The sequence below is a fragment of the Cuculus canorus genome, chromosome 1 (genome assembly GCF_017976375.1).
Source record: "Cuculus canorus isolate bCucCan1 chromosome 1, bCucCan1.pri, whole genome shotgun sequence".
NCBI classification, from domain to species: domain Eukaryota; kingdom Metazoa; phylum Chordata; class Aves; order Cuculiformes; family Cuculidae; genus Cuculus; species Cuculus canorus.
Window position 1 is genome coordinate 187,300,019 of NC_071401.1, and position 24,845 is coordinate 187,324,863.

Here is a 24,845-nt window from a genome sequence, read left to right on the forward strand (position 1 = left end):
GACTCCTGTTGAATAGGGCTATGCTAGTAGGAAGGTTATTTAAGGACTACACTTAGAACAGTTCTGTTGTAAATGTTTTCATTGATGATGTGGGAACAAAAGGTGTTAAGATGTTAATGAGATTTGCTGATAATACAGTTGAGAGGTGTAATCTAAGTCCAAGAGGGTCAGGATAATTGGAAGAGACTAGAGATCTTAATTCATGAAAGAACTAAAGGTGGATGAAGTGAAATGTGTGAAGTGCAAGATCATGTGCTTGCTTTAATAAAAAGAAGTCTCGCTCTAATATGCCAATCCACGCTTAGAAATGGAGGAAAAAAGACCTGAGTGTAACTCATTGCAGGATGATTAAACTAGCAGGCTTGCATGATGTAAACATGACAAAAGGTCTAGTGGGCTAGATTATTCCAATTTAATAGGAAAGTATGGGCTAGGCCTTCTCTGAAATATTGTAAGCAATTCTTGTATCCATAATCAAGAAAGGTTAATTCAAATGGAAGATCGACATAAAAATCTAGAATAGTTGGGGGATGGAGAGACCATCTTATAAATGAGACTCAAAAAACATGCTTTCATTAGACTGGTAAAACACATGCAAAGATAAAATGTGTTTGTTGTCTAAATACACATCAGAAGGGTCACTTATTAGGAAAAAGAACAATTTTTTTTAGGTTAAAGCCACAAGCGTGAAGGAGGATAAGATCATTGTATGAATATATTCACGATAGATACAGATTTTTTTTCTGAAAATCTGCAAAGTGAGATTTTGGAATATCTTTCATGAAAAGGAATAAACAGACACCAAACCAATTTAAAATTATCTTGGTAAGATATAAAGATGCTATGTAAGCTAGTTATGTGAACAGTGAGTTTGAGTTTTGGGTTATGGTTTACCTTGCAGATTAAGATCCCTAAATGCAGATGTCCAGATGTAGTTATCTACATTTGAATTAGATGTGCAAACTGTTTTAGTTAATGGAGGTCTAGTTAATGCAGTCACTCAACTGACAAAGTGTAGATGGCTATTTCGGGGACGTGCTGGATAGCACCGTAGACTCCACTGGCTGCGTTGGCTAGATCTTCATATGGCTACTGTAATAGTCATTTGGGCATTTTAGTTACACTCAGATTTGTACTTTGTAGGCATCTAAAATCATATCCCTTACTATGAGTGTTGAACCACAAGGTCTCTTCCAAGCTTAGGGGTAGTTTCTTTTTATTCCACTCTGAAAGGTATGAGGTCACTGGAAAGATATTATTCCCCTCAGCACGTACACAGAGAATTCTACAATAAGGTTTCTGAGCAAACAGATGGAAACTGTGAGAAACAGAAGCATTTACACGTGAATCTAAACAATTAGGGTATATTAACTGCCATGCACGTATACTTACAGACTGGGTTATGTGTTAGTCCTCAGATTTTAAGAATACATCCTTTACCATAAAAAAAGGCCAGGAGATCTCATATTATGATTCTTGAATGTCTTTTGATGCCCCTAGAAAGTAATGACACTGTAAGAAACCTAATGAAAATGAAATTCTTCCTAAATGAAACTGGGCTAAATATGTCACCCAGAAATAGGAACATAGAGCTAGAAGGGATTATGTGATCTATCGGCTCCAGTCACCCTAAAAATGATCAATAAAATAGATATCTAGTGCAAAACAAACTTTTAAAAAACTGTTTCCAAGGCTTTCTAAGACACTTATAATCTTTTCTTTTGTGGAAAGATTTTCTGTCATATTCTACCTGAAATGTTAAAAAATGATATATTTGAGAATCTCTATCTTACAGTTACTTTTTGGGTTGTAGGGTTGGCTGGCAATCCCAGATGCAAGGAGGATACAACTTTGCCCCTTTGAAAATGGCAAGTATTGTGTGATTACTCTTTACATGAGTCATTTTCAGCAGCTCCAGTAATATGTCACAATTTTAAATTCATCTAAGGTAAAACCCACACATTGCAAAAGCTCAAGGAAATTGCCCTATTGGTTTGTTATACTGTGGATAAATGAAATAACTTCCTTTCAGACTGAACTTTTCACAAAGTATATGCCAATGTAAACATTAAGTAACTTTCTAGTAATTTCCCACATTTTCTTTAGTTACACGCAAACTAGCCAGAAGGAAGAAAAGCCACTGAGTTCAGCTTTGAGATGCTGATATGAGAGTTGGGCTTCAAGGAGAGAGTTGCAAAAGGTGTCCAATACCCAATTTAAAGGAGGCAACAGGGAGTTGAAAATGATTACAGTTAACTGCATGTGGTAGTTCCCATACTTGAAAGGAAATTATTCACAGAAAATGTTCCAGCAAAGACAGAGCTTGGTTTGAGGTGGCAACTGGGAAAAAAAAATGCAGTCATATTGGTCTTTAGTGACAGTTTTACCAGGCAGATAGGAAAAAAGCCTAGACTGAAAAAAGTGTTTTATTTTCTTAAGTCCAACATAAGTACAACAATATTTTTCCTCAGACTATGCTAAGAAAGTATTTCAGTATTTGATTTAAAAGAAAAAACATGACGGAGAATAAAATCACCAACCCACAACAGGACATTCAAACTCCATTAAACTGTATAGACATTCACTGCAGTCCTTTACATTCTTTGAGTTAAAATGGAAGCAATTTTGTCTTTAGTTATCTCAGCCTTCATTTCTGATTTATTTTATTGTGGCAGAATACAGGTTTTGTGACACTAGCATTCATTTGTAGCAATGGAATGTAGTTTGGCTAAATAAAAAGAGATTTTTTTTTCCCCTCTATGTAATTACGCACTTATAAGTATACTCAAGCTCTGTCTAGGTCATGTAGTCAGATCTGGCTTCAAGCACGTCAAAGCAAAGCCTTTGGCAGTATAATATCCTAACCTCTGTTCTTAGTAGCTGTTCTTCATGAGGCTGTGTCTCATAGGGCACAGGTTATTTTCTTTCAAATTTTCTCTTATCTCTACCTTTTTCTTGTGTGTGGAATGATTTTGCAAGTGCAAGAAACTGGACTCATGAATCTCATGATTCCTTCCTTCTGTATTGTCCTTCTTTTTCTTCTCCTACTGCAGTTGAATCATGCCTATGGGGACAGATGACACTTTATGAGAGGAAGGGCAGTATGTGCTTTAGCACAGTGAAGCCCTTGAAGATTATTTCTGTCCATTTAGGAAGTTCAAAGGGAGAATTAAAATTGAAAACTTAACTTACAGCTTTGACAAGGAAGGGAGTATAGGAAATAATGTCTTACAACAATCCTTTTTGCAGGAATCTGAAGAAATTTTTCAGACTCTAGCACCCAGCTGTTCAAGTATGTAGGGGTTCCAGCTTTTGAACCAAACTGTTTTCTCTTTAAGTATTTCTTTTTTTTCCTAACCTACAGCTCTGTTTTCTGACATATCTGAAGTAGATTGGTTCCTTTCGCTCATTTATCATTGAAGTAATGAAGTTACTTAATTGAAGTCTTAATTGTACTGCTGTTCTCTTAATTATTAGAATTACACTTGCATTATATCTCCATTATTAGAGACTCCTATAACATTCAGAATGTAGCTGTGAAAGCTGTCAAAACTATTGAGATCAAGGACTTTGCAGTCAGGTTAAATATTCTCAGAATATTAGCTTTATAGTAAATGCCAATTTATTACAGACAGCATTTTGAAAACAAAAAATCAAAATTTCTAGCAGATTTTTAAAAACAATAAAAATTTCCATTTCATAGAAAGTTTCAGTATTTTGATATATACACTTTGGGATAGAAAGTTAAGACACCAAAACACTCGGCAGAATTAAAGAGTCTGGAAGATTTCTATTATAAAATATCAAAAGGTTTTGTTTCAGGACATTTATCAGAGAAGCAACAGGAATCACTCTTATGCTTTACGGGAGTTGAATCTGGACAGCTGGTGTTTACACTCTTTGATGTAGACACTGCTTCTTTGCTACATTTTATAGCCATAGGTGGTATTTGTTCACTCCTCTTGAACATCCAAGTGGCCACATTTTCAAGTTTTTGCTTGACAAATAGTTGCAGAAATACATATTTTCTCCTACTTCTGGCTATTATACAAATATAAGACTTTCCAAGTTACTTCTTGAAGTATGAGCTGAAATATCAGTTTGAATTTCATGCTGGAAAGTCTCTCATCCATGTGCAGCTAAATGGAAAAGAAAGTCAGTACAAAGTGACTAATTTGACTAATCAAATAAGATGGCGCCTATTTTAGATGCCCCCAAATACATATTGACTAGCTCTGAAATTATGATATACATAGTATACATAGAAAGATCTACATAAATGCTGTAAAAAAAATTACTGTGAATTACTTGCATGTCTTTGTTTGCTATTGGTGCTCTTGCTATTCAGATAAAGGCTTGAATTTATCTTTATATATACAGGTTGTGCTTGTAAAAGTCCTACACAAGACACAAAGAGTCTGAGTCTTTAACACCATGACCTCTAGTCCCTAATGTATGGATTCATTCCAATTTATCATACACAGCTAACTGATGGCCCTTAGGAATTTATTTGTCTTACACTCCCCCTACGACTGATAGGCAGAGAATGCACTTCCAGTGAAGCCTATTTAAGAGCTGAGTGGTCATCCCTGGTGATGCTTATCTATTACTGTAGTGGGAGACGTAAGACAGCTCTCAGGTTGAGTACGTCTGGTAAATGCCAGTACTTCTTTGGGACGAATTCAAATTTTACACTGTTACAGTATGAAGCACTGCAGTTCTGATTGGTGAAAAAGGCAAAAAGATGGAAAACCAATGTTTTTAGTTTTAAGCACATGTATGAGTACAAGATTTATGAACAATTTTGATTCATTTTTAGACTTCTTGAATAATGTTTCCACTCTTTGTGCACAGATACGGAGGCGCTATGGGATAATATTGTTTACAATCCAGCGACACAAACCCTGGCTTGGGAACCAGCCTGTCCCATACTTGTCATTGTTAACCTATGCAGGTTAATGAAGTCTAACGACCACTGTGAAGATATACAGAATACTTACAAAAATTCTTCTGAGAAAGTAAGAGCTGTGCAGATTTATTCAAACTGTGAGTTTGAAGGTCATGACAAAAGGCCTAATGTGAAGAGCTTTGGAATAAGAACAGTTTTAAGCATATTTCTCTCTTTTCTGAAAATTATTCATAATCACAGTCAGTTCTTGTAAACTAACCACATGATTTATTCAAAGAGCTTGTATTTACTGATTGACTCAGTATTAAGAAACAAAACGTGGAGATGACTGTGGTACTAGTATTGTTCGCTAAATTCTTTGGTGTAGATAGGGTCTGCTTTTCATTTGTAGTAAAGTCATGAATCATCTGCCCTGACTTTGTCATCTAAAAGATAGGTGTTCAAGTCTATGCTATTTGTCTCGGATTCCCTTTAAAGTAAATAAATGAAACAGACATATTGAGAAGACAACTCTTCGTATCTGAAGATAGGCATGTGAGAAAGTTTGGAATGATTTTTCTCCAAAGGTACTTCTTTCTCTTCTCTGACTATGACAAAAGTCTGTTGTGATGAGATCACGTTTGGTTATTTAACATTTAGACACCTAAAATGTGAGGAAGATGAAGCTAAATCTCTTTAAATCTTACTGGAGACATAATGGTACCTGGGTGGAGCATGATTGTTTTATACTCTATTAAGTTGTCTTTGAAACATCTCCCTCAAACTGGTCCAATATCTTGAAACTGTGGATGTTGAAATATCAGGTTCCTCAGTTCTTCCTGCACTTATGTTCCAAAGTTGAAAAAGGTTTTCATTGCATGTATCTTGAACTGCTTAACACTTCAATCTGAAGTCTCATGATGCTGAATGCACTGGTTTTATGTGGTTGGTTAGAAGTCTGGCTTTCATCTTGAAAAGTAGGTTTCAGGCTTTCCTGATTGTGGAGCGAAGCCAGTAAACTTGAGGTAACAACTTAAAAGGCAAATAAAATCACATACAATTTCTTAATTTTGAAACTTTATGAGTATTATCCTGATGACATGAAATTCAGGGGGCTGACTCAAGACTTTTCTAATTAGGAACTCCTGGCCAAGTGTTTAGTGATTGTTCAGAATCACCACTTTATGGGTTTCATAAGCTTTGATCTTACAATAACAAATATATTTAATTTTATACATGTGATTTGTCTCTGTGGGATTCATCATCTGCTGACAGCAAGCACAACTCACTGCTTAAAGGAAAGAAAAGGAAAGAAAAATAATAAAAGAAAAAAAAAAAAGAGGCCTAAAATGAGGTTTGGATGGTTCTGGTCATATCTATTACCCAGAACATAATTGAAGATTAGTTTATGACAGATGACAAATATTTTCCTGTATTTATTAATATTCACGAACAGGATGATTTTCCCCTCTTTTTTTGATGCATCCTAAAAATTTTGATATTAAATTTGGTCTATTTCCTGTACTGTAACCCTGAAGAACAGAGTGTGCTGGAGAGTACTGCCGAGATTCCTCACATAGTGCCATCTCCCCAAGTAAATCCACACAATGCCTCCCACTCTAATATCATGCACATGTGCAGACTTAGGCCCAAAAGCTGTGCAACTCTTCTTTTTAATTAGGGTGGGGCTTTCTCTGTCAAAGGCAATGCTGTCTCCATACCTGAGTGGACTCTTACAAAACTATTTTCTGTGACCCTATTGTAGACATACTCAAGGACATCTGTTATGTTCTCCTCAAAACAGTTACAGAAAAGAGGTGTTTGGTCCCAGTGCCATGTGTTGTGTGTAGGGACAAACCAGTCTCTTTCTCAGCAGACAAAATATGAAGATTTTGGGTAATGTATTTTGTGAAACTAATGAAACTTGCTAATGCTGAGTGGTCTCTTTTCAAGCAGGTTAAATATTCTCGTGTGGACACTCACCCTAGGCTTTGCATGAAGGTAAAGGGATTTTTTTGTAAATCACCTATTAACTTACCTCTTTCTGTCAGCTTTAAAAGAATTATTTGCTAATGTTGTATAGGATCAATACTTTATTTCATAACTCTGATGAAGGGGAAGCAAGAGTGAAGGAAATGTGAAAGATTAGATTAAAAGGATATTCTTTGGACGTGCAGCAGCAATGATAGGACATGTCAGATTGTGTCCTTTGTTTTCTTTGCTTAAGAAAAGCAGGAAAATGTTTTAGGACAATGCAAACTCTGAAGCATCTAAACTTAATGTATATTTTTTTCCATATTTGGTAATCCAAAGGATAGATGCACATTTACTGGAGTACCTTTTATTACTCTAGTTGAGAAAAGAATGCCATGCAAGATTAATAAGGGCATATTATTGCTTTCTTTTAGATAATTTTTAAATCAGTGGTACTACATGTTTCTGTAAAATAAGCATATGCATAAGCATATGAAGAACTCAGGGATCTAATTTAAATCAAAAGTCGGAAGATACCATAGACCAGGAAAGCTGTGAATTCACCTTCTGCAACTTTCTGGAATGTGCTGATCATCTGTTGTTGAATCTGTAGGCACAGATTGAAACTGAAAAATCAGTTTTCCTAATAGATTCCTCTGCTTTCAGTTTACAACCAAAAAAGGCTCTTGGGTTAGATGTCCATTTGCTCATGGAGAGTTTCCAGGTAAATATATTTTTTATTAGATAATATTAAATTGTGAAAAATATTTAAATCAGTTACTAGATATGAGTCTTCTCCAAAAAGTGAGTTATATTCATGTAGCTTGTAAATTATAGCAAAGAGACTATAATTTGCATGCTACTTCTATGCTTGCTACTTAGAATCATAGAATCATAGAATCACCAGGTTGGAAAGGACCCACTGGATCATCGAGTCCAACCGTTCCTATCACTCCCTTAAACCATGTCCCTAAGCACTTCATCAACCCGTTCCTTGAACACCTCCAGGGAAGGTGACTCAACCACCTCCCTGGGCAGCCTGTTACGATGCCCAATGACTCTTTCTGTGAAGAATTTTTTTCTGATATCCAGCCTGAACCTCCCCTGGTGGAGCTTCAGGCCACTCCCTCTTGTCCTGTCCTCAGTCACTTGGGAGAAGAGGCCAGCTCCCTCCTCTCCACAACCTCCTTTCAGGTAGTTGTAGAGAGCAATAAGGTCTCCCCTCAGCCTCCTCTTCTCCAGGCTAAACAACCCCAGCTCTCTCAGCTGCTCCTCATAAGACTTGTTCTCCAGCCCCTTCACCAGCTTTGTTGCTCTTCTCTGGACACGCTCCAGAGCCTCAACATCCTTCTTGTGGTGAGGGGCCCAGAAATGAACACAGGATTTGAGGTGCGGTCTCACCAGTGCCGAGTACAGAGGGAGAATAACCTTCCTGGACCTGCTGGTCACACCGTTTCTTATACAAGCCAAGATGCCATTGGCCTTCTTGGCCACCTGGGCACACTGCTGGCTCATGTTCAGTCGGCTGTCAACCATTACCCCCAGGTCCCTCTCCTCCGTGCAGCTCTCCAGCCTCTCTTCTCCCAGTCTGTAGCACTGCATAGGGTTGTTGTGCCCCAAGTGCAGGACCCGGCATTTGGCCTTGTTAAACCTCATGCCATAAGGTACTTCTATGTATCCCCAGTAGATCAAGTGTTTATCAGTATAAAAAGTAACTTATGGGGATCAAAATAATTAATTGCATATCATTTGATAACAACTAACTAGTTTAAAAGGCATCCATTTAAAATATAAGAATTATATGTTATATATTGTCCTTGAATATCTAAAAGTAGATATTTTCCCCTAATACCAGGTTGGAAAATGAGAACGGCTGCAGCTGCAGAACAAATACAAGTTTTCTTCACATCCCAAATGAAGGCACAGTTCTCAGTGCTTGTGTGTAACAGGACGCAGCTGACCTCGTGTGAATCTGTTGGGGTGCACCATTCAGTCTCTGTGGTTTGTATATATTATTTCTTAAACATTGTAAGACTTTTAAACATATCTAACTGCATTCATCTATTGTTCCATTTATCACTATGCAGCTTGAAAGCATTAATAAACCCATGTACATATTGGAACAATTACTGGAACATTTTTAAAGCATGTAGTTCTAATTCTGATCTCACACTGAAGTGAGAAATAAATAAGGAACTTGAAGTCAAATGAGTCACGTATGAAGAAGAGACTATTGAGTGGAACCTTAATATTCTTTTAACACATTATTTGTGATGTAGTATTTGTATTACATATGTGGCAAATGTTAGTGTTAACATTTCATATATGGATCACTGATACAGCTGACCTGGCAAATCTTGCGTCATGAAATGTAAGACTTAAGGCATAAGGCCGTGATGACTTTGAGCCACTCTAAATCTCTGAGCTGCTGAAAACATACTCAACACACAAAAAAGATACTGTGTGACTATATGACTGCTTCTTCCAGCAAAGCTGGAGAGAGAGAGCAAACACTGTGGGATGGTGAGATTTCTGTTTTAGACGGCAGCTAGTTATGGAATGGGAGCTTCATTCCTCTCTTGCAACTAAGATACATTTTCAGTGCAGCACTGTGGCTTGCCCTTGCACTTCAACCCCACCTGCCAGAGCTGCCTTGTTATTCTGACTTGTGTTCTACTCAGAAGTACGTCTGAAGACGTCTGGGGTGAAAGAGCAGGAGAGTGGCCATAGCATTGTTTTCCAGATAGTAGGATATTAGCAGGATAGGAGCTACTAAGACCATGATGCTGGAAGGCATCCTGCTGGTTCAATTTTCAATTCCTCAGTAACCTTATGTTCACACCTAAATGTGTGGTCCTGCTGTCCTCCACTGATCAAGCGCATGTGGTGTCATATGATGGGTTTTCAGAAAACTGAGAAATCCAAATGTTGCAGTTTCTGTGTTTATTGCTGACTATGCTCATTCACTTCACTTTGCTTGTAGTGATGTGTTCTTTAGGAGACGCAAACATACTGTAGCTCCTGCTCCTGTCCTCTTTTCAGGATATCTTCCATCTATACTTTGCCACTGTATGCAGGTACATGCTGCAACTGTGATTTTTTCAAGTACCTCTGGTGCTTTCAGTGTGCAGGGTGCACATACCAGGGGTAGTTGACAAGCAGGGAGCTATGAATAAGGATTTCTTAACCTCAAAGAGGTGGATGCTGAAAGCTGAATTTATTTTCTAATGGATCAGTTTAGATCTTTGTTACATCTCTGGTGCTGAGTGTAACAGATCAGCTGTTAAAAGCAGAGTTTCCCAGCTCTGAGCTTTTCTGCTTGAGTTGATGACATGCTTAAGTAGAACATAGTAACTGATCCTACAGGAGGCCTCAGAGCTGAATAATCATGGGGAAAGGCCTGGGACAAAACAGCTATCCTTATCAATACAGACTACAGAGGGATCTGGTGGCCCTATTGTGTCTGTCCTAATGGGGCAACGTGTCTCAGGAAATGCTTTATTACTGGCAGAGATGAAGATACATTTGGCAGAAGAGTTGTCAAACACTATGTTCAGTGAACACTTACAGTGGCATTTCTGGTTTATTTCACACAAAATCTGTGGAGTTCAGGCTTTCCATTTTTAAAGGTTCCCGTGTGTACTGCTAAGTGAGAAGGATAATGGTGGAGTACCAATAAATGACAGCTAGGTACTGCACCGTGTGCTTTGTGAAGGGCACTGATGCATTTAAAAATTATTCTTTCTTCCCTTCAGCCAAAAGCTGTTATGTCCTCTGCTACTGTGATAGAATGGGAGCCCACACAATTTATGTATAAATCCTGTCTTGACACTTTGAGTGATACACACAAAATTTTCATCCTGACTTAGTTCTGTGTTCCCACAAACTAATGTTCATTCTCTACCTAGTAATCCCTGTTCATGATGTTAGAAAAAGAACATCTTCACCTAATTTACACTAAATTATTTTAGGAGTTTGCCACACTAAAGACAGTAGCATAGGATTCATAGCTATAAGTGGAGTAACACTATTTTGAGGACAAACCATGAACAATCAAATGTTAAGTGTCGGAACAGGCATTTAGGACAATTTTACCCTAAGGCTGCACTTGTCCTCAGCATACAATGTGATGGTTAATCCAGAGGAACTGTAAAGAATGGATCATTCTTTTAACTCATGTACATCTTGGAAAAGAAGTTAAGATGCTCAGTGGCTATCATGGTGTGGGCAGCCGTGGCAGGGAGGGCGTCCTGCCTTGCGATACTTCATAAAATGCAGGAGCATTAACCCTCTTCCTGTGCTGCCCAAATTGTGCTTGGCAAAACTACACCAGCTGCTCATGGTCACTGAGATAGGGTGTGAAATAATAGTATTCTTTTTTTTTTCCCCCTTTTCATTAGGGAGATTCTGTATCAATCACTATGTCACAGGAAATGTGTGGATCAACAATTTGCATTCAGGTAATCGTCTTGATTTTACCAAGTACTTTGTACAAAATAAACAAATCATCAGAGCCAGGAAAAAAACCCAACCAAACAACACACAAAAAGCAGCAGGCACTTTCCCAGCTTCCTGCCCCCAGCAAAATCTGATTACTGGAGCTGGCAAAGAGCATTATTTATTGCTTGATGTGCTGCCACCACCTTTTGTTGAGATGACATTAATTAACAGAGAAGATGCTCTTCATGACTTTGCTCCTTTTTCAGTGGCAGATAAAAGGATATAATCAGGAAATTGTTAATATTGTCTTTGTATGTTTCTTTGTAATAAAAAGTTTCAAAATATGAAGAGATCCAGGTAAATCATAGATGAACTTTTCAAAAATTGACATTAGCTGGAAAAGGTGAAGCATATAGCAAATAACATAGTAAATGCATAGTATGCTAGAACTAGCACCAGTGAAAGGAGAGCTGAGCAAATTATTTCTGACATTTTTGCACCCTATTTCTGTAGTTGATTAAGACAACATTAATAGAAAATGAGTATGAATCTGGTAGGTTTTATCCTCTCTAGAGTTAATGTTCTCAGCAGCTGCTGTTACAGCAGACTGATAGCTAGAGCTGGGAGGCTCCAGCTGGAAGGCCCTTGTCAACTTCACTTTCTGCTGCTAGGAGGGAAGTGGTAACATGAAAGTGAGATTGGCAAGAGCCTTCTGGGTAATGAGTTATTCTGCTTTCCCTTGTGAAAAATCAGATTTGCTGGTAAAATGGATGTTTTCCTGCATAAATAGTTTATTTCATTTTGTAAATAAGACATCATCTGTCAGAATACAGTATTCCACAAAAAAAAGCCTGATTATTTTTATTGTACAGAAACCTAAAAGTGATTGCAACTCACAAAATATACATTAGACCATCCATATGCATTTATTTAAAAACACAGTCACTTGAATAAACTAATAAAGCCATCTGATTTTGTCAACACAAGTGTTTAGTAACAGTTCTGATGAAAGGGGGATAAGACTCAATTCTTTCTTTCAAAAGGGCTGGAGAACAGATGTAGATTATTCAGTTCCACTGCAGATCTGTGATATCCACTGTGGTAAGTATGAATGATAATAAAAGAATTAGGTCTTGACTGTATAGAAAAGAGCATCTCAGGTGAACTGTTTTTTTCATTGGGAAACTGAGATGGGATTCACCTGACTGAATGTGGATGTCTGCATGTGAGCTAAACATACTCAGCCTCTGTAACGGACAATGGATTCACCTCAAATAGCTTTTAATTAGCTACTGGAAGAACTACTTGTGTGACTGACTGTTTTCTCTGTTTCCTGGCTGAATGTTCCATTCTGTGCCATGTTCTACATGCCATGTCTATATTTACCTTGCTGTCTGTACATGAGGTAACTAGTTAAAAGCAGTCCTTGGCAGGTAAGAGCATGGTGCTGTCATTGTAGGGATTGCAGCACAGCTCGCTGCTGTTAGTTCCTCACCTCTGCAAATGGGACTTCCTGCCACTGCAGAAGTACAGTGAGGATAGTATTATGGTTTGAGGTACACTTGAATACGCTCATGGAATCAGAATATTCCAAAATCTCCAAGCCCTGAGAGTAAGGTGTTGTAGAAGTAGATGAGTTCAGAGTGAGATGAGGCTGTGGGGTTTATGGTGAAGAGCGCAGGAGTGGATTGTCTGTTTTAGAACTAAAAGTCTAAAAGAAGTCAAGCTGAGAGAAGGCTCAATCCAAGCATTGCCAAAAACATCTTCCCAAACCTACCCAGACAACCTCCCCTTCCAGTTAATCGCAAACATAGTGATTCCTATGATAGTTTTTCTCTGTTGTCTAAAAATAACTGTCAGTTAACTACAGCTTCAGGTTTGGAAGCCTGATAAAAAGGAGGGGGTTCGCATTTGTAGTCTAAATGTAGTTCTCTCTGCAAGCACTTGCATAATGCTAGTTCAGGTTTCTTCTCCACTTAAAAACAACTAACGTGCCCACTCAGGGTGAATCAATTAAATAATCAGTGTTGTGATTCATGTAGTCTGGATCCATTTTCCTTATTCATATTTTTGCTCTGACAAATATGAGGGATACAATGAAAGCACAAAAAATAATAAAAGGCTTCAGAAATGGCAGTCTGGGAATTCCCCTCTACCTTAGGGTAGGAGAGAATGGGTCTGCATATTAAATGAAAATGGTAGAACACCGAAAACTGACTGAAGAACTTTTTGGGCAAAGTATTCAATTTAAATGTGGAACTTTTTTTGTCACAATTTTTTGTTCTAATCAAGAATTTGTGGAGAATATAATAAAAAAAAGAAAAAAAAAGAGAAATATTGTGCCTATCAAGAAAATCAGGACTGTTAAGTGATCACTATGTTTGTTGTATAGAGGATATTAACCTCCTGCTTTATATTTTTGGGATAGCGGGGTCCACAATAGCGGGTGAATAATTCCATCTCTGTTAGCTGACAAGGAAGGGGTTCCCGAAAACTCTCTCTGGGGAAGATGATACGAGTCAGTATCAGAAATGGGACACTGAACTAGGTGGGTTCAAGTTATTACTGTACTTCCTGTCTTCTTAATGACTCATCAGGAGTCATCAATTTCTTGTCATGTGTAAGATATTTAATGTAACAGTGGTAGAATTACTACTAAGGACTTTCATATTCTTAAATGCTTATTTTCTATAACAAAGATATTTTCTCAAGCAGTAGCTTTTTAAAATCAGGAGATGATGAAGGTTTCTTAAAGGTCATGTCACCGAGTGTGGTAAATCTTACACGGGGATGGTATTGAGTTTGAACCTAACATGCTAAGAAAAACAATCCACATAAAGGTGAAGGGAATATTAAACCTAAGATTTGTCTATAATTTGTGACAATTTGGATTATGCAAAATGTCGAAGTAAGAAGTAATCTTATAATGCCATAGTGAGATCAGTGAAAATATTTCCTGCATACACCTTTGTAAAACACAAATCTACATTAAGTAGCACTCTTAAAGATAACAAGCGGTGTCAGTGTGTCCAAAGGAGCCATGATGTTATTAACATGTATTTTGTTACTCAGAGCCAAGATTCCAGTGATGACAGTACATACCATGAAAAAAAACAGTGTAGCTGACCCATCATGAAGGCTACTCTTTTTCCAGCTGCAAGAAGGTTTTTCTGGCGTGTAGAATACATCATACTGCAATGCATTACATTTTTCTATCAGTAGCTATGCTTTCTGATTGGAATGGCTTAGCCTCACTTGCTTTACAGAGGACAGAAATGGGAATTATTTTTTTTTAATAGCATTGACTTAGAGGCAAAACTCTGGGTTCTTTTTAAATTTTATTTTTCGTTTTGCTACTTTTCTGGATTACATTTAATATAACCAAACATTTTAAGACATTATTTCACCTGTTAAAAAAGAAACTTATCTATTCTGAATGAAACAGTAACCCAAATCAGTTAATGTGAGAATATATATGTGAATGATAATGAAAACAAAATGACAACTTACATTTGAATTTGTTTCTTCAGGTTTTCGTGGTCAGACATACAGTGATGGAAACCCGGCAAAGGCCATGACACACAGGTATTCATCCAATGTATAGTTTAAAACATCTTTGAGACTTGATAGGATTGTTAATCCTGAAAACACAGCATTGGTATCTCTAAAGAACAGGAGCAATGTCTGAGAGAATTTTGTACTAGCCAGTAGGAATATCAGGTTTCTACCTCTCCCCTTTCTTTGTCCCCACTGAAGACATCTATTGCTCCTGTGCTCTCTCTCTTCTTGCTCTCTCTCTACTGAGCTACGATGCAGACTGGCACCAGAGGCAGCCTTGCTGCTGAAAAGAGAGGACAAAGGGACGCAACTACTGGAATTGAGAAGTGTCTAAAGTACTAGACAACTTTTAAGAGCCATGGAACAATCTGAGATTTACTGAGTGTTGCATGCACTTTGCTAACATCTGCCACCTGCTTTCTCTCTGACATTTGCAGACAAATCAGTCCCCTCTGTGCTCTCACTCATTAGATAAGTCTGCTCAGCTGTTGCAGTGCTTCTTTTCATTTCCATAGCCCTTTGCAAAACAGCCCATGGTAGACCCATAGCTCTTAAAAATGCTCTTCCTTTACAGATACTCTTTGAGAGGCAACCTATAATAGTGGGAGCAACCTAGATCTCCAGAGGGAGCAGAAATGCTCTGAAAAGCCCTTGTCCAAAGATGGGGAAAATAGATGCAGCCTTGCAGAACTTATGCATGTTGTGTGGTTGAGAAGGAGCTATCATCTTTGCTTTGAGGCAGTCTTTGGCTTTTACCTTATCAGAAGACATCATTCACAATAAAATATCTTGATTTTGTATATTTGTTTATATGAGTGCTGCTTGCACTGTGATTGTCAAGTCCACAAGCTGTAGGCAAATGGTTAGATTTGTTGTTTAACTTCAACTATACGCTAACGCAATGAACTCTCTCACGTGTCAGAGAAAAAAAAGTGCCAATTCTTTCCTCTTCTGTTTTTCCTATAGAATGAAGACCGTGCATTCCTTGCGTTGAATTTAACAACACATTTTCAAGGTCCTTTGTATCTCCTCAACATCATGTTGTATTTTGGAGTAACTTGCAAATCTTGTCTAACTGGTCATCTCTCATGTTAGTAGTTTCTCCTACTTACTGTGAGTTTATTTGCATGAGCGAAGAATTTAGCAAGTTAAGTTTTTTCTAAGACGACCAAAAAAAACTGGATTATGATTCTTCATTTCCCAGTATTTCAAAACAAAGAATGTCTTAGTTCACTTAAAGAATCAGGTTCACATTTTCCTCCTAAATTTATATTTTATATACAATATGCTATAAATGAGTACTTTCATAGTACCTTTTGTGCTTGTAGAACAAGTATTTCAGATTTTCTTATTTGTAACATTTGTTTTTAAACTGTAAGCAAAAGTTTTTGAGAGATGAAGAACAGAGGAAGTTTTCTCAGCTTTGTTACATTATCCTTCTTTGTAACTTCATTTTCTGATGCCCTTTTGATGATCTCACTGTGAAAGGCCTTATTCCTTAAGTATATCTAACAACTATTTTTTGTGTTTGCATTTGTATTTGACTTGGAGATAACTTTCCTATTTGTCTGAGGACGTGCATTCTTTGGTTTGATAGCCATTTAAAACTGCCATGTGGAAATCCAGTCTAGAAGGAAACAGTTCAGTGGAAAGAATCAAAGTATTTTTTCCTGTTGTGTCAGTATTTATACTCATTTGTTGAAAATAATATTACACACTGTACTGATTATCAGACATTTGGCCCTTATTTCATGGAATACTCCTGTCAAAGATCCTTAATTCCTGTTGTGTAACAAGGAAAGTCAACAAAAAGATGATTAATAGCAAATCCTGAAACCATGAGGAATTGTTCATGTGACATCAGGAATATTGGTGACGAGAGATGGACTGGAACAAGAAGTTGATCAATAGAAAAATATTTTCCATCTGAGTGTGTTATTTTTGTTTCAAGATTTCAAAGAGCAATTTACAGGATACAATTATATCTGTTGTGTTGAAACACAGGGTTTTTGAGATGTCCTGAAGAGACTATGTTCTGCTTGGCTCCTTTGATATCAAAGTGTCATTGTAGAGACTGCACATCAATTAGATGTATTCTTATTCCAAGGAGTGCTGCAGGTCCAAAAGCAGCTGTAGCAAGGCAGCTTCACAAAAGCATTTAGTTACTTACTTTGGCTGTGAAATAGAAGCACTGATCTCTTCAGACAGCTGCCTTTCCTTGAATGCACTCTAGACTGCAGCCAGAAATGAGACATTCAGCCGTTCAGCCGAGAGAGTATCTAAACATTACTCTCTTCACCTTCCACCACTAGAAAAGTCTTTTCTGTAGGAAAGGTTGATTTGTACAATGTGCTTTTTGTTGCAGCAAAATCTTAAGATCAAATTTTTGACTACGTTCTCAAACTGAAAATGAATTAAAATTATACAGGTGTAAGTATACAGAGTCTGAAAACTTAAATGCAGCCAAGGCAAAACATCACCTCCAATGACAAATTCATATCAGGTCCTGAAGAAACAATAGGTGTACTGAAGTGGTGTGCTTTCGATGATAAGATCCTGTTTCAGCTGCACAGACACTAAATCTCTTACAGTATATCTTTTCTTGTTGGCTGAAGTGATGGAAATACTAAAGAGAATGTGACCAGCTGTGGTCTGATCACCTTCATGCTGGATGGTGAACATAGCAGACGTCACTTAAATTAACTGCCTAAAAGTAAAGTGTTCATTTAAAGTTAGCAGTGTAGGCCTCTATGACAGCCACTGCAGAGAAACAAGTACTTCCAAGCATATTTCATGTTGCTTGGAGAGCTGCTTTAGAGGGAGCCTAGAAAACTTAGTCTAATGCTTACCGTTGAAACATTCCTACTTACTGCAATGTTTGTAAATAATCCATAACAGTATTTCAATACTTTGGCTCAGGTCTATCTGTTTGTGTTTGTGTAGTGAGAAAACTGCTCGTGGATTTTCTGATTGACTCCCATGTTGATCTTTAAGAATCCTATTTCTAATATACTTCTTCAGGCAAACATGGCCTCTTCTGATTGCAGAATTCCTACTCCCTCTGACACCAACTCTTCCTGCTCTCTCAAATAGTGACTCAAGTCACTGGAAAAAGTTCTGCTGAGGTAACGCCTTTTCTAGAGAAGTTAGAGTTCAGTATTACAAAGCTATCAGACAATTACGTCCTTATGACATTACAGGTGTGAAAACAAAGCTTTTTTTTTTCCCCACAAGACTTCATAAACATTGCTAGGTCAATCCTGAAAGAAGGTATGAGAATCTTTTCCAGTTCTAAAAGTATTCATTTCACTCTGCTGACCACTGAAATATTTTCTTTTTCTCACCCAAACTACGCAATATTGACCAAAGCACAGATATATGCACTGTAACAACAATCAAATGCAAAAGTCCCCTATGTGATTGCCTATAGACTTGTCTAATTCTATAAAGCCTCCCTTTTTTCATTGAAGGAAATTCCCTTGCTTGTCGTAGGACCGGTTCAATCACCCTACTGTTAGCACTGAGCATCAATGTTACAATTCTTCCAACATATTAGCATATATCAGAATGTCATTGAGGTATAGCAAAAGCACTGATAGGTGTTTCATAGTAATCTGTTCAAATCCTGAAATTAACATTTAAACTTACTGCGTAAATTGAAGTTTTCCTCCACTTATTTAGAGACCTTTTTTCACTTCACACTGCTGCAATAATTTGGATGTCCTTATTTGCAGTAGTAGATACATTTCCTTGACAGCAAATTACAGTTGAGTGACACGCTTGAATCATCACATCCTAATGAGTAGCTGTGTACTCACTATGCCATAATAACAACCACAGCAGATCAAGTCCAGTGCTCTGTTGGCTGTATTCCTGATCCACCTCTTTTCTGGACTTCTGATAAACTAGTTCAGAGAAATAAACATGAAGAAAAACAATGACTACTTTTGTAGGGCTAGCTTACTGCTGATTGCACTCCTTAAACTATAAAGTCAGGTGTATGTGAACTAGCAGAAGGGAAGCAGTCTAGCCATAGGGGGATGGAACCAGTGCTTTTCCTGTTAGTTCTTTAGCTAGTAGATTGGCTGAACTGTAAGGTAACACTGCAACTTGATCACCTACCTGTGCTTAGCAGGAAGAAAATGTATTTGCTTCCGTTTATTGTGAAAAGTTGCAATAAGTGAATTCCCCTTGCTGATATCCTGTAACAGCTGGCCTTAAAAAATGGTGTCTTTGTCTTGTATCTCATATGCCCTTTAAGTTTTTTATTGAACACAGAAATATCTTTCCTAGATTTAGAAAACAATTTCTCTTTCTTATTCAGAAAGCCCTTTAGTGCAAAGACGAAATGCTGCTGTGTTTAGTGCAGTACTAGAACAAGTCAAGTAGCAACGTGGGGGCTATTACTCCAATCTCTCTTCTGGTTTTCTACTGCTCTAAGCCATTGCCAGTATCACTGGCAAATATTTTGCAGGAACAGGCCTTTTATGTGGCACTAAGCACTACTTTTTAAAAACTTTAACTGGGTGAGCAAGAGTTAGTTCTTCTAATGGATTCACAAGAAGCCCTTCCTATAAAACATCAATGTCAAGACAGATCTTATCTACTTTCCATTTACATTGGGCCAAATGACTCCTTAATATAGGGATGATACAATAAAAACAGGATAGCTCATCTACTGAAAAAGAGATAATTTCTCTACACTGCATCTTTCAGCAGACAGAATTTGTAAGATATATTTCCTGACATGGACTACATTCCGACTAAGGAAACTTAAATCATCCTGTTTTAGAGCTGTGTAAGTTCCTGTCTAACTTCTAAAGGTCTGGTTTTCAAAATCAGCTTGGGATGGGACCGTGTTCCACATTGCTGTCTCTACATGAGTGCATGTACCTTTCATATCATAGCTAATGTAATAAAAATACTCTGTCCTTTGAGCCAATAGCCACTATTCTTATGTATGTCACAGCTTCTGGTACATACTTCATGCCTGAACACTTGCTGTAGAGGTTTCCAAGCTTTACTCTCATAGCTTATAAGCATTCTGAAGCTGAATTTGTGCTTGGACAACAGTTCTTGCATGAAAGGTTCTCTGATGGTATGTGTCTGGAAGAAGAAAAGATGAAAGGCAAAAGAAGGCCCAGAGATAGGATGACTAGATAAAAGATAGGGAGGATGTACTTTGCCACCTGTGGGCACAGGCAGGGAGAAGCACTCAGCAGGGAACAGTGTATATGGAGCCTGCAGAAGGAAGCCCCTAAAGGATGAAGAATGGAGTGGATGTGCAGAAGTAGAGGCAGGTATGACTGAAGTTGGGGCAGGGGAGATGGATTGGAGGGCACAAAGATTGTGTGGGAGGAGCAGCCAGGCTACCCAGGGGTGATCCACATTGCTGGCTCAACTCTACTCCTCACTCAGAACCTGCAGGTAAAATAAGAATGTGAGTGGAATGTATTTAGGCACGTACCTCTCTGTATCCAGTGCATACATCTGCCCTACTTGGTTGTTCCTCACTGTCGTCCCTGTGCTATGCTCTCTTGTCCCCTCCTTCATGGAGCTCAGCATCATGATGAGTGGAATGCAAACAGACCCAGAACCTCCTTGTATGGCAGGGAGCCCCCTTCAATGTGCTAATGGACTTCTTACCTATAGGGCTTAACAGTTTATCAGGTCCTCAGCAAGTTGTCTTACACCTCACCTTCCAAGCACAGAGCATGAGTTAGGAAGGATGTGGAAACAGCCTGTAATTTGTTCTTGCTTCTTCAATAATAGCAGTCCTGACACAGTGGGAAGAGAAAGCAAAGGTGAGATTCAAATGAATGGAGAAACACTGAGTTACACAGCAGCCATATATCTTTAATAGTCTTTTCATGACCATTTTCCCTTTTAAAAGTACCGGAACTTGACAGAGCTATTTCTTTCTTTTTTTCCCTCTATTTTTAGAAGCGAACTTTCGCTTTTCTTAGTCACTTAATATTATAATGAATCTCTTCCTCTCTTGTAGTGTTGAACTTCCCTGGCAGGCAGCTTCCTCTCCAGTGCTCCTTCTTCTACTTCTACTATTCTGAGACCAGAATATCTTCCTACCTCTGTAGTTTGTTCTCACTGATTATTTATCTGCAAGACCCTGGCCAGCTGAGTGCCTTTAGACTGGTCTGTTGCCAGCTCACCCTGGAAGACATGGTTTTCTGTATGACTGAAGATACCAATGTCATAATAACTCTTAAAATTTCCGCTTCTTCCATGATGTATTCTTTTATCTGCCTTATTTCTTATCTGTGCTCTACCCAGGCTACACTGATGAACCTTGCAACCATTTGCGCCTGTGTATGACAGAATATTTCTAGACCATGTGAGCTTCTTCTGCCTGAGGTCTAAGATGGCTGTGTGTTCGAGTCCTAGAAGTCACTTAACTGTATTTGTGTGGAAATATGTCTAAACTAATAAGATCTACTATAGGCAGAATTTGACCACTGCACTAATGTGGTTTCTGGATTGAGGATCATTTACTGTGGCCAAATCAGAGCACAGACAGCAATCTGGCATCTGTCCTCACCTTGCTATATAAACAAAACTTCAGCTTTTTTTTTTCTGGATATATGTTCTGCAGTGTTGTGTGAGCTATGTTTCCCAAATTCCCTTTTTATCCCTTGGCTTATTTAAGGTATGAGGCTGAACTAAGCCAAATGAGACATCTCATTTCGGGTCCCTTCCTTTAGATACTGTGGGTTGTTTTTATGATTCAAGCTGAGGCATACTTCCTACATTCTTTTAAGCTTCTGTGAGTTAATGATGAGTGTAAAACTCTGGTAGGTACCTAGCCTGAGTCAGCTTCTTTGGCCTGTTTTCAGGCAGCTGATTTCTGTGGTGTTTTGTGACCCTCGAGTTTCTTTCTGGAGGCACACTTCCAGCTCTTTGGCAGCACATTAGAGATCACTTTAATTTCTAAGCTCCAAGGTGATCAGGCTTCATCTGTTTCTATTGCCAGGAGAACATTCACCAAATAGCTACCAAATAGCTAATTGTGGCTGGCCAGCTCACCAGATATCACCTCCACTTCCAAAAAGAAATGCTGCAACTGGACTTCACAGTCTGTTAGTAAAAAGTGCAGGCAAATCCAACCAACATTTTTCTCCTGCTAGACTTTATATCCTTTGGCTGTTGCTGCAAAACCTTCAGATGCCATCTTATTGCATTGTTTTTTAATTTTGTTTGCCAAGTTTCATTCCTGGGAGCTGGTCCACTGCAGCTCCATCTGGCCTCCATATGAAAATGAGCTCACAAGATCTTCAATTGGATACCTTGGAGGGGATTTAGGCCTTTGTGGCATGTCCAAAATCTAGAAACAGCCAGGGGCAAATCCAGAACCTATGCCTTCACAGCTGAAGAATGTATTAGTTCCATGCTAGCGAGCAACCCTCTGACTTTTCTTCCGTGAGTGGAATTCTAGAAGTTCAGAGTTCCTTTACTTTCTCTTGTACAGAAGTGGCTTTAGAGATCTGTTTTTTTCATGGATGAAATTACTAATGAGTTTATCTCTTTCTGTCTTGTCCTCCTACTTTAACTTGTCTTCCATGAGGTGGAATGCCTCTGAGGAGGCAGACCTTTCAGTCACAGCCAACTGGAACTAACTTAAAGGAATACTTTGGAGAGATAAACACCAACAGGATGCTAAGGTAAATGTGTTCCAGTTGCTACAAGGGTCTTATCAGGCACTTAAGATTGAAATAGAACCAACTTTCAGGAAACTGGGTCTGAAGAAGCTTTGTGAAATGACCCTCAGTCTTAATGGAATAGAAAACTCTCTGATATTTTGTTGTTTTCTTTGTCTAAGAAATATTTTGCAGTCCCTAGGAGAAAATTTTATTGTTCTAGTTTACTTCAGGGTTCTGATCACCTACATTACCTATATATTAGTTCACTTCATGGCTTTCATTTGGAGCAAACAAGCTTTTCCCATCTGAGACAAAGCGTGGGCATGGCATAGGCTCCAGGGTATTTTCCCTCTCTTTAAGGTGTGTGGATATAGCCAGTCTGCTCTTCAAAGAGCCCTGGGACAGTATATATATATATATATATATATATATATATATATACACACAAGCTGATTTTGCAAACTAAGATTTACTCCATGGAAAAAGTCAGAAAGATAATGTATATGTGTTTACGAGGGCTGTTTGTCACTTGCCATTATTTGCTTGGTGCAGAGACATTGAGTATTGTGGTAAATAGCTGCACAAAAATTCCTGCCTTTGTACACTGCCTCAGATGAAAGTGGACTCTTGATTCCTGAATGGATGCTCTACTGTATTCCAGCTTAGCAATGCTCTGTCATCACTACAGGATAAAAGTAATAAACTGTGTTTGAAGAATATAAGCCACCATCTATGTTTATGGCATTTTATAAGACTGAAAATCTACGGGCTAATTTGGTGTAGATTCTCACAAGGTTTCATTCTCTTTATCTATTAAGTACTCCAATATTTTGATTGCATCTCACTGAAATGAAAAACCATTGCATCAAGTTTTTCCTGGAGATAGGCCTGTGCAAGACAGCATATGGAGTAGCAGCATTCCCTTACCTATATTTTAAGGTCTCTGAAGAAACTGCTTTTAAAAGTAATAGGCAATTTTATGGAATTCAGGAAAACTCCAGCAAAATGGGAGGGTGACTTAAAAAATGTTCATTGTAATATAGTTCACAACCACAGTTCCCATCCCATGTCTAATCTGTTGGTTGTGAATTTTTGTGAAGGGAGTGTGTGTGTACGTTCATGTGTGTGAAGTTTGAGACAAAGGGAGACAAAGAATGAATGCAGTGAGAAACTTTCTCCTGCCCTTTGTACCGCTGTTTGACAGCAACAATCCCTATGCCTGCCTGAGACACTGTTCACTGCTCACTTAGTATTGTCACAAAGGAAACAGACTTTGTCCTGGCCGAGTAAAATATGCCTCTCATTGTAAGTCATCTGTAGAAATTAGTAATAAATCTCAGTCAAATATGGATTCCATTTGTTGATTATTTTTTTGTGTGTTATTTTTTGCTTGGCAATTTATGCCCACTACTGATTTTCACTTCTCAAAAGCACAAAAGCTCTTAATTCTCCTATGAAGTCTAGTGAATCATTTCCAGGTAAGTGGAAAACAAGTTTTTAGACTATGAGGCATATGGAACAGATTTAAAATGAGGGTATTTATAGGTTTTGTAAAGAGAGCACAAATGGAATACGTGGTGTACAAGCACAAGAAGCCAGAGTCTGTTCCTCACTTGGCAAATTTTGATGGATCAGGATATTACGAGCTTCCATGATTTTTCTGTCATCCTTGCTAGTCCCCCTAAAGGCTTGACTTTAGGTCCCTGTTGATTGAGTTGAGTCACTATCACTGGAGGTGTTTAAAAGACAGGTAGACAAGGTGCTCAGGGATATGGTTTAGTAGTGAAGAGGTAGGGTTGAACTTGATTATCTCAAAGATCTTTTCCAATCAAATGATTCTATTATTCTATTATTTTGTGATATAAGCCAGGGCAGGATGCAGTCCTGATGTTTTGTAGAAGCAGCTACTTTTTCATGGTTGCCAGGAGTGTGTCCCGTGACAAAGATGCTCCTCCTTCTACCATGTATGACATGATAAGACAAGCTGCTTTCCTCTATGCCATCTCCAAATCAAGTCCAACCTGGGGGAGAATTGTAGAGCTGGAGCTAGAGGCACACATTCCCTTTTTGCCATACAGTACTGCATTTTCCTCTTCTGTTCTTGGAATCCAGCTGGTTGACATCTGTGAAACTGGGGCTGAGGAGACAGAAGCAAAAAGTACTGTTTGGGAAATGTAGGGAATCACAGACAGAGGTATGGAAAGTTAAATCTTCTCCCCTCTAAATCCTATCCTTCCTTACCTGTTGCTTCCTTAGCCCCAAACCAGCATTGAGAGTTAGCTCTGTCAGCAGAGCTTCTCTGCACCACTGCCTTTTTCACACTCTATTCA

At 38.3% G+C, this 24,845-nt stretch overlaps 1 protein-coding gene across 5 annotated transcripts in view; it reads left to right on the forward strand.

Moving 5' to 3' along the window:
• IL17REL (interleukin 17 receptor E like) overlaps positions 1–24,065 on the forward strand; it is a 62,871-nt gene extending 38,806 nt beyond the window's left edge. For 2 of the 5 annotated variants that reach the window (XM_054056899.1, XM_054056895.1), the window contains 9 exons: positions 1,814–1,868; positions 4,855–5,018; positions 6,842–6,889; positions 7,529–7,586; positions 8,718–8,863; positions 11,263–11,322; positions 12,346–12,403; positions 14,833–14,887; positions 15,827–24,065. In XM_054056899.1, the coding sequence (XP_053912874.1) occupies positions 1,814–1,868; positions 4,855–5,018; positions 6,842–6,889; positions 7,529–7,586; positions 8,718–8,863; positions 11,263–11,322; positions 12,346–12,403; positions 14,833–14,887; positions 15,827–15,854 (672 nt within the window). In that variant the 3' untranslated portion in view covers positions 15,855–24,065. Of the gene's footprint in view, positions 1–1,813; positions 1,869–4,854; positions 5,019–6,841; positions 6,890–7,528; positions 7,587–8,717; positions 8,864–11,262; positions 11,323–12,345; positions 12,404–14,832; positions 14,888–15,434; positions 15,565–15,826 lie in introns of those variants that run through there. The other 3 variants (XM_054056896.1, XM_054056897.1, XM_054056898.1) reach the window with 3 other exon arrangements.
• The last annotated feature ends 780 nt before the right edge of the window (positions 24,066–24,845 follow it).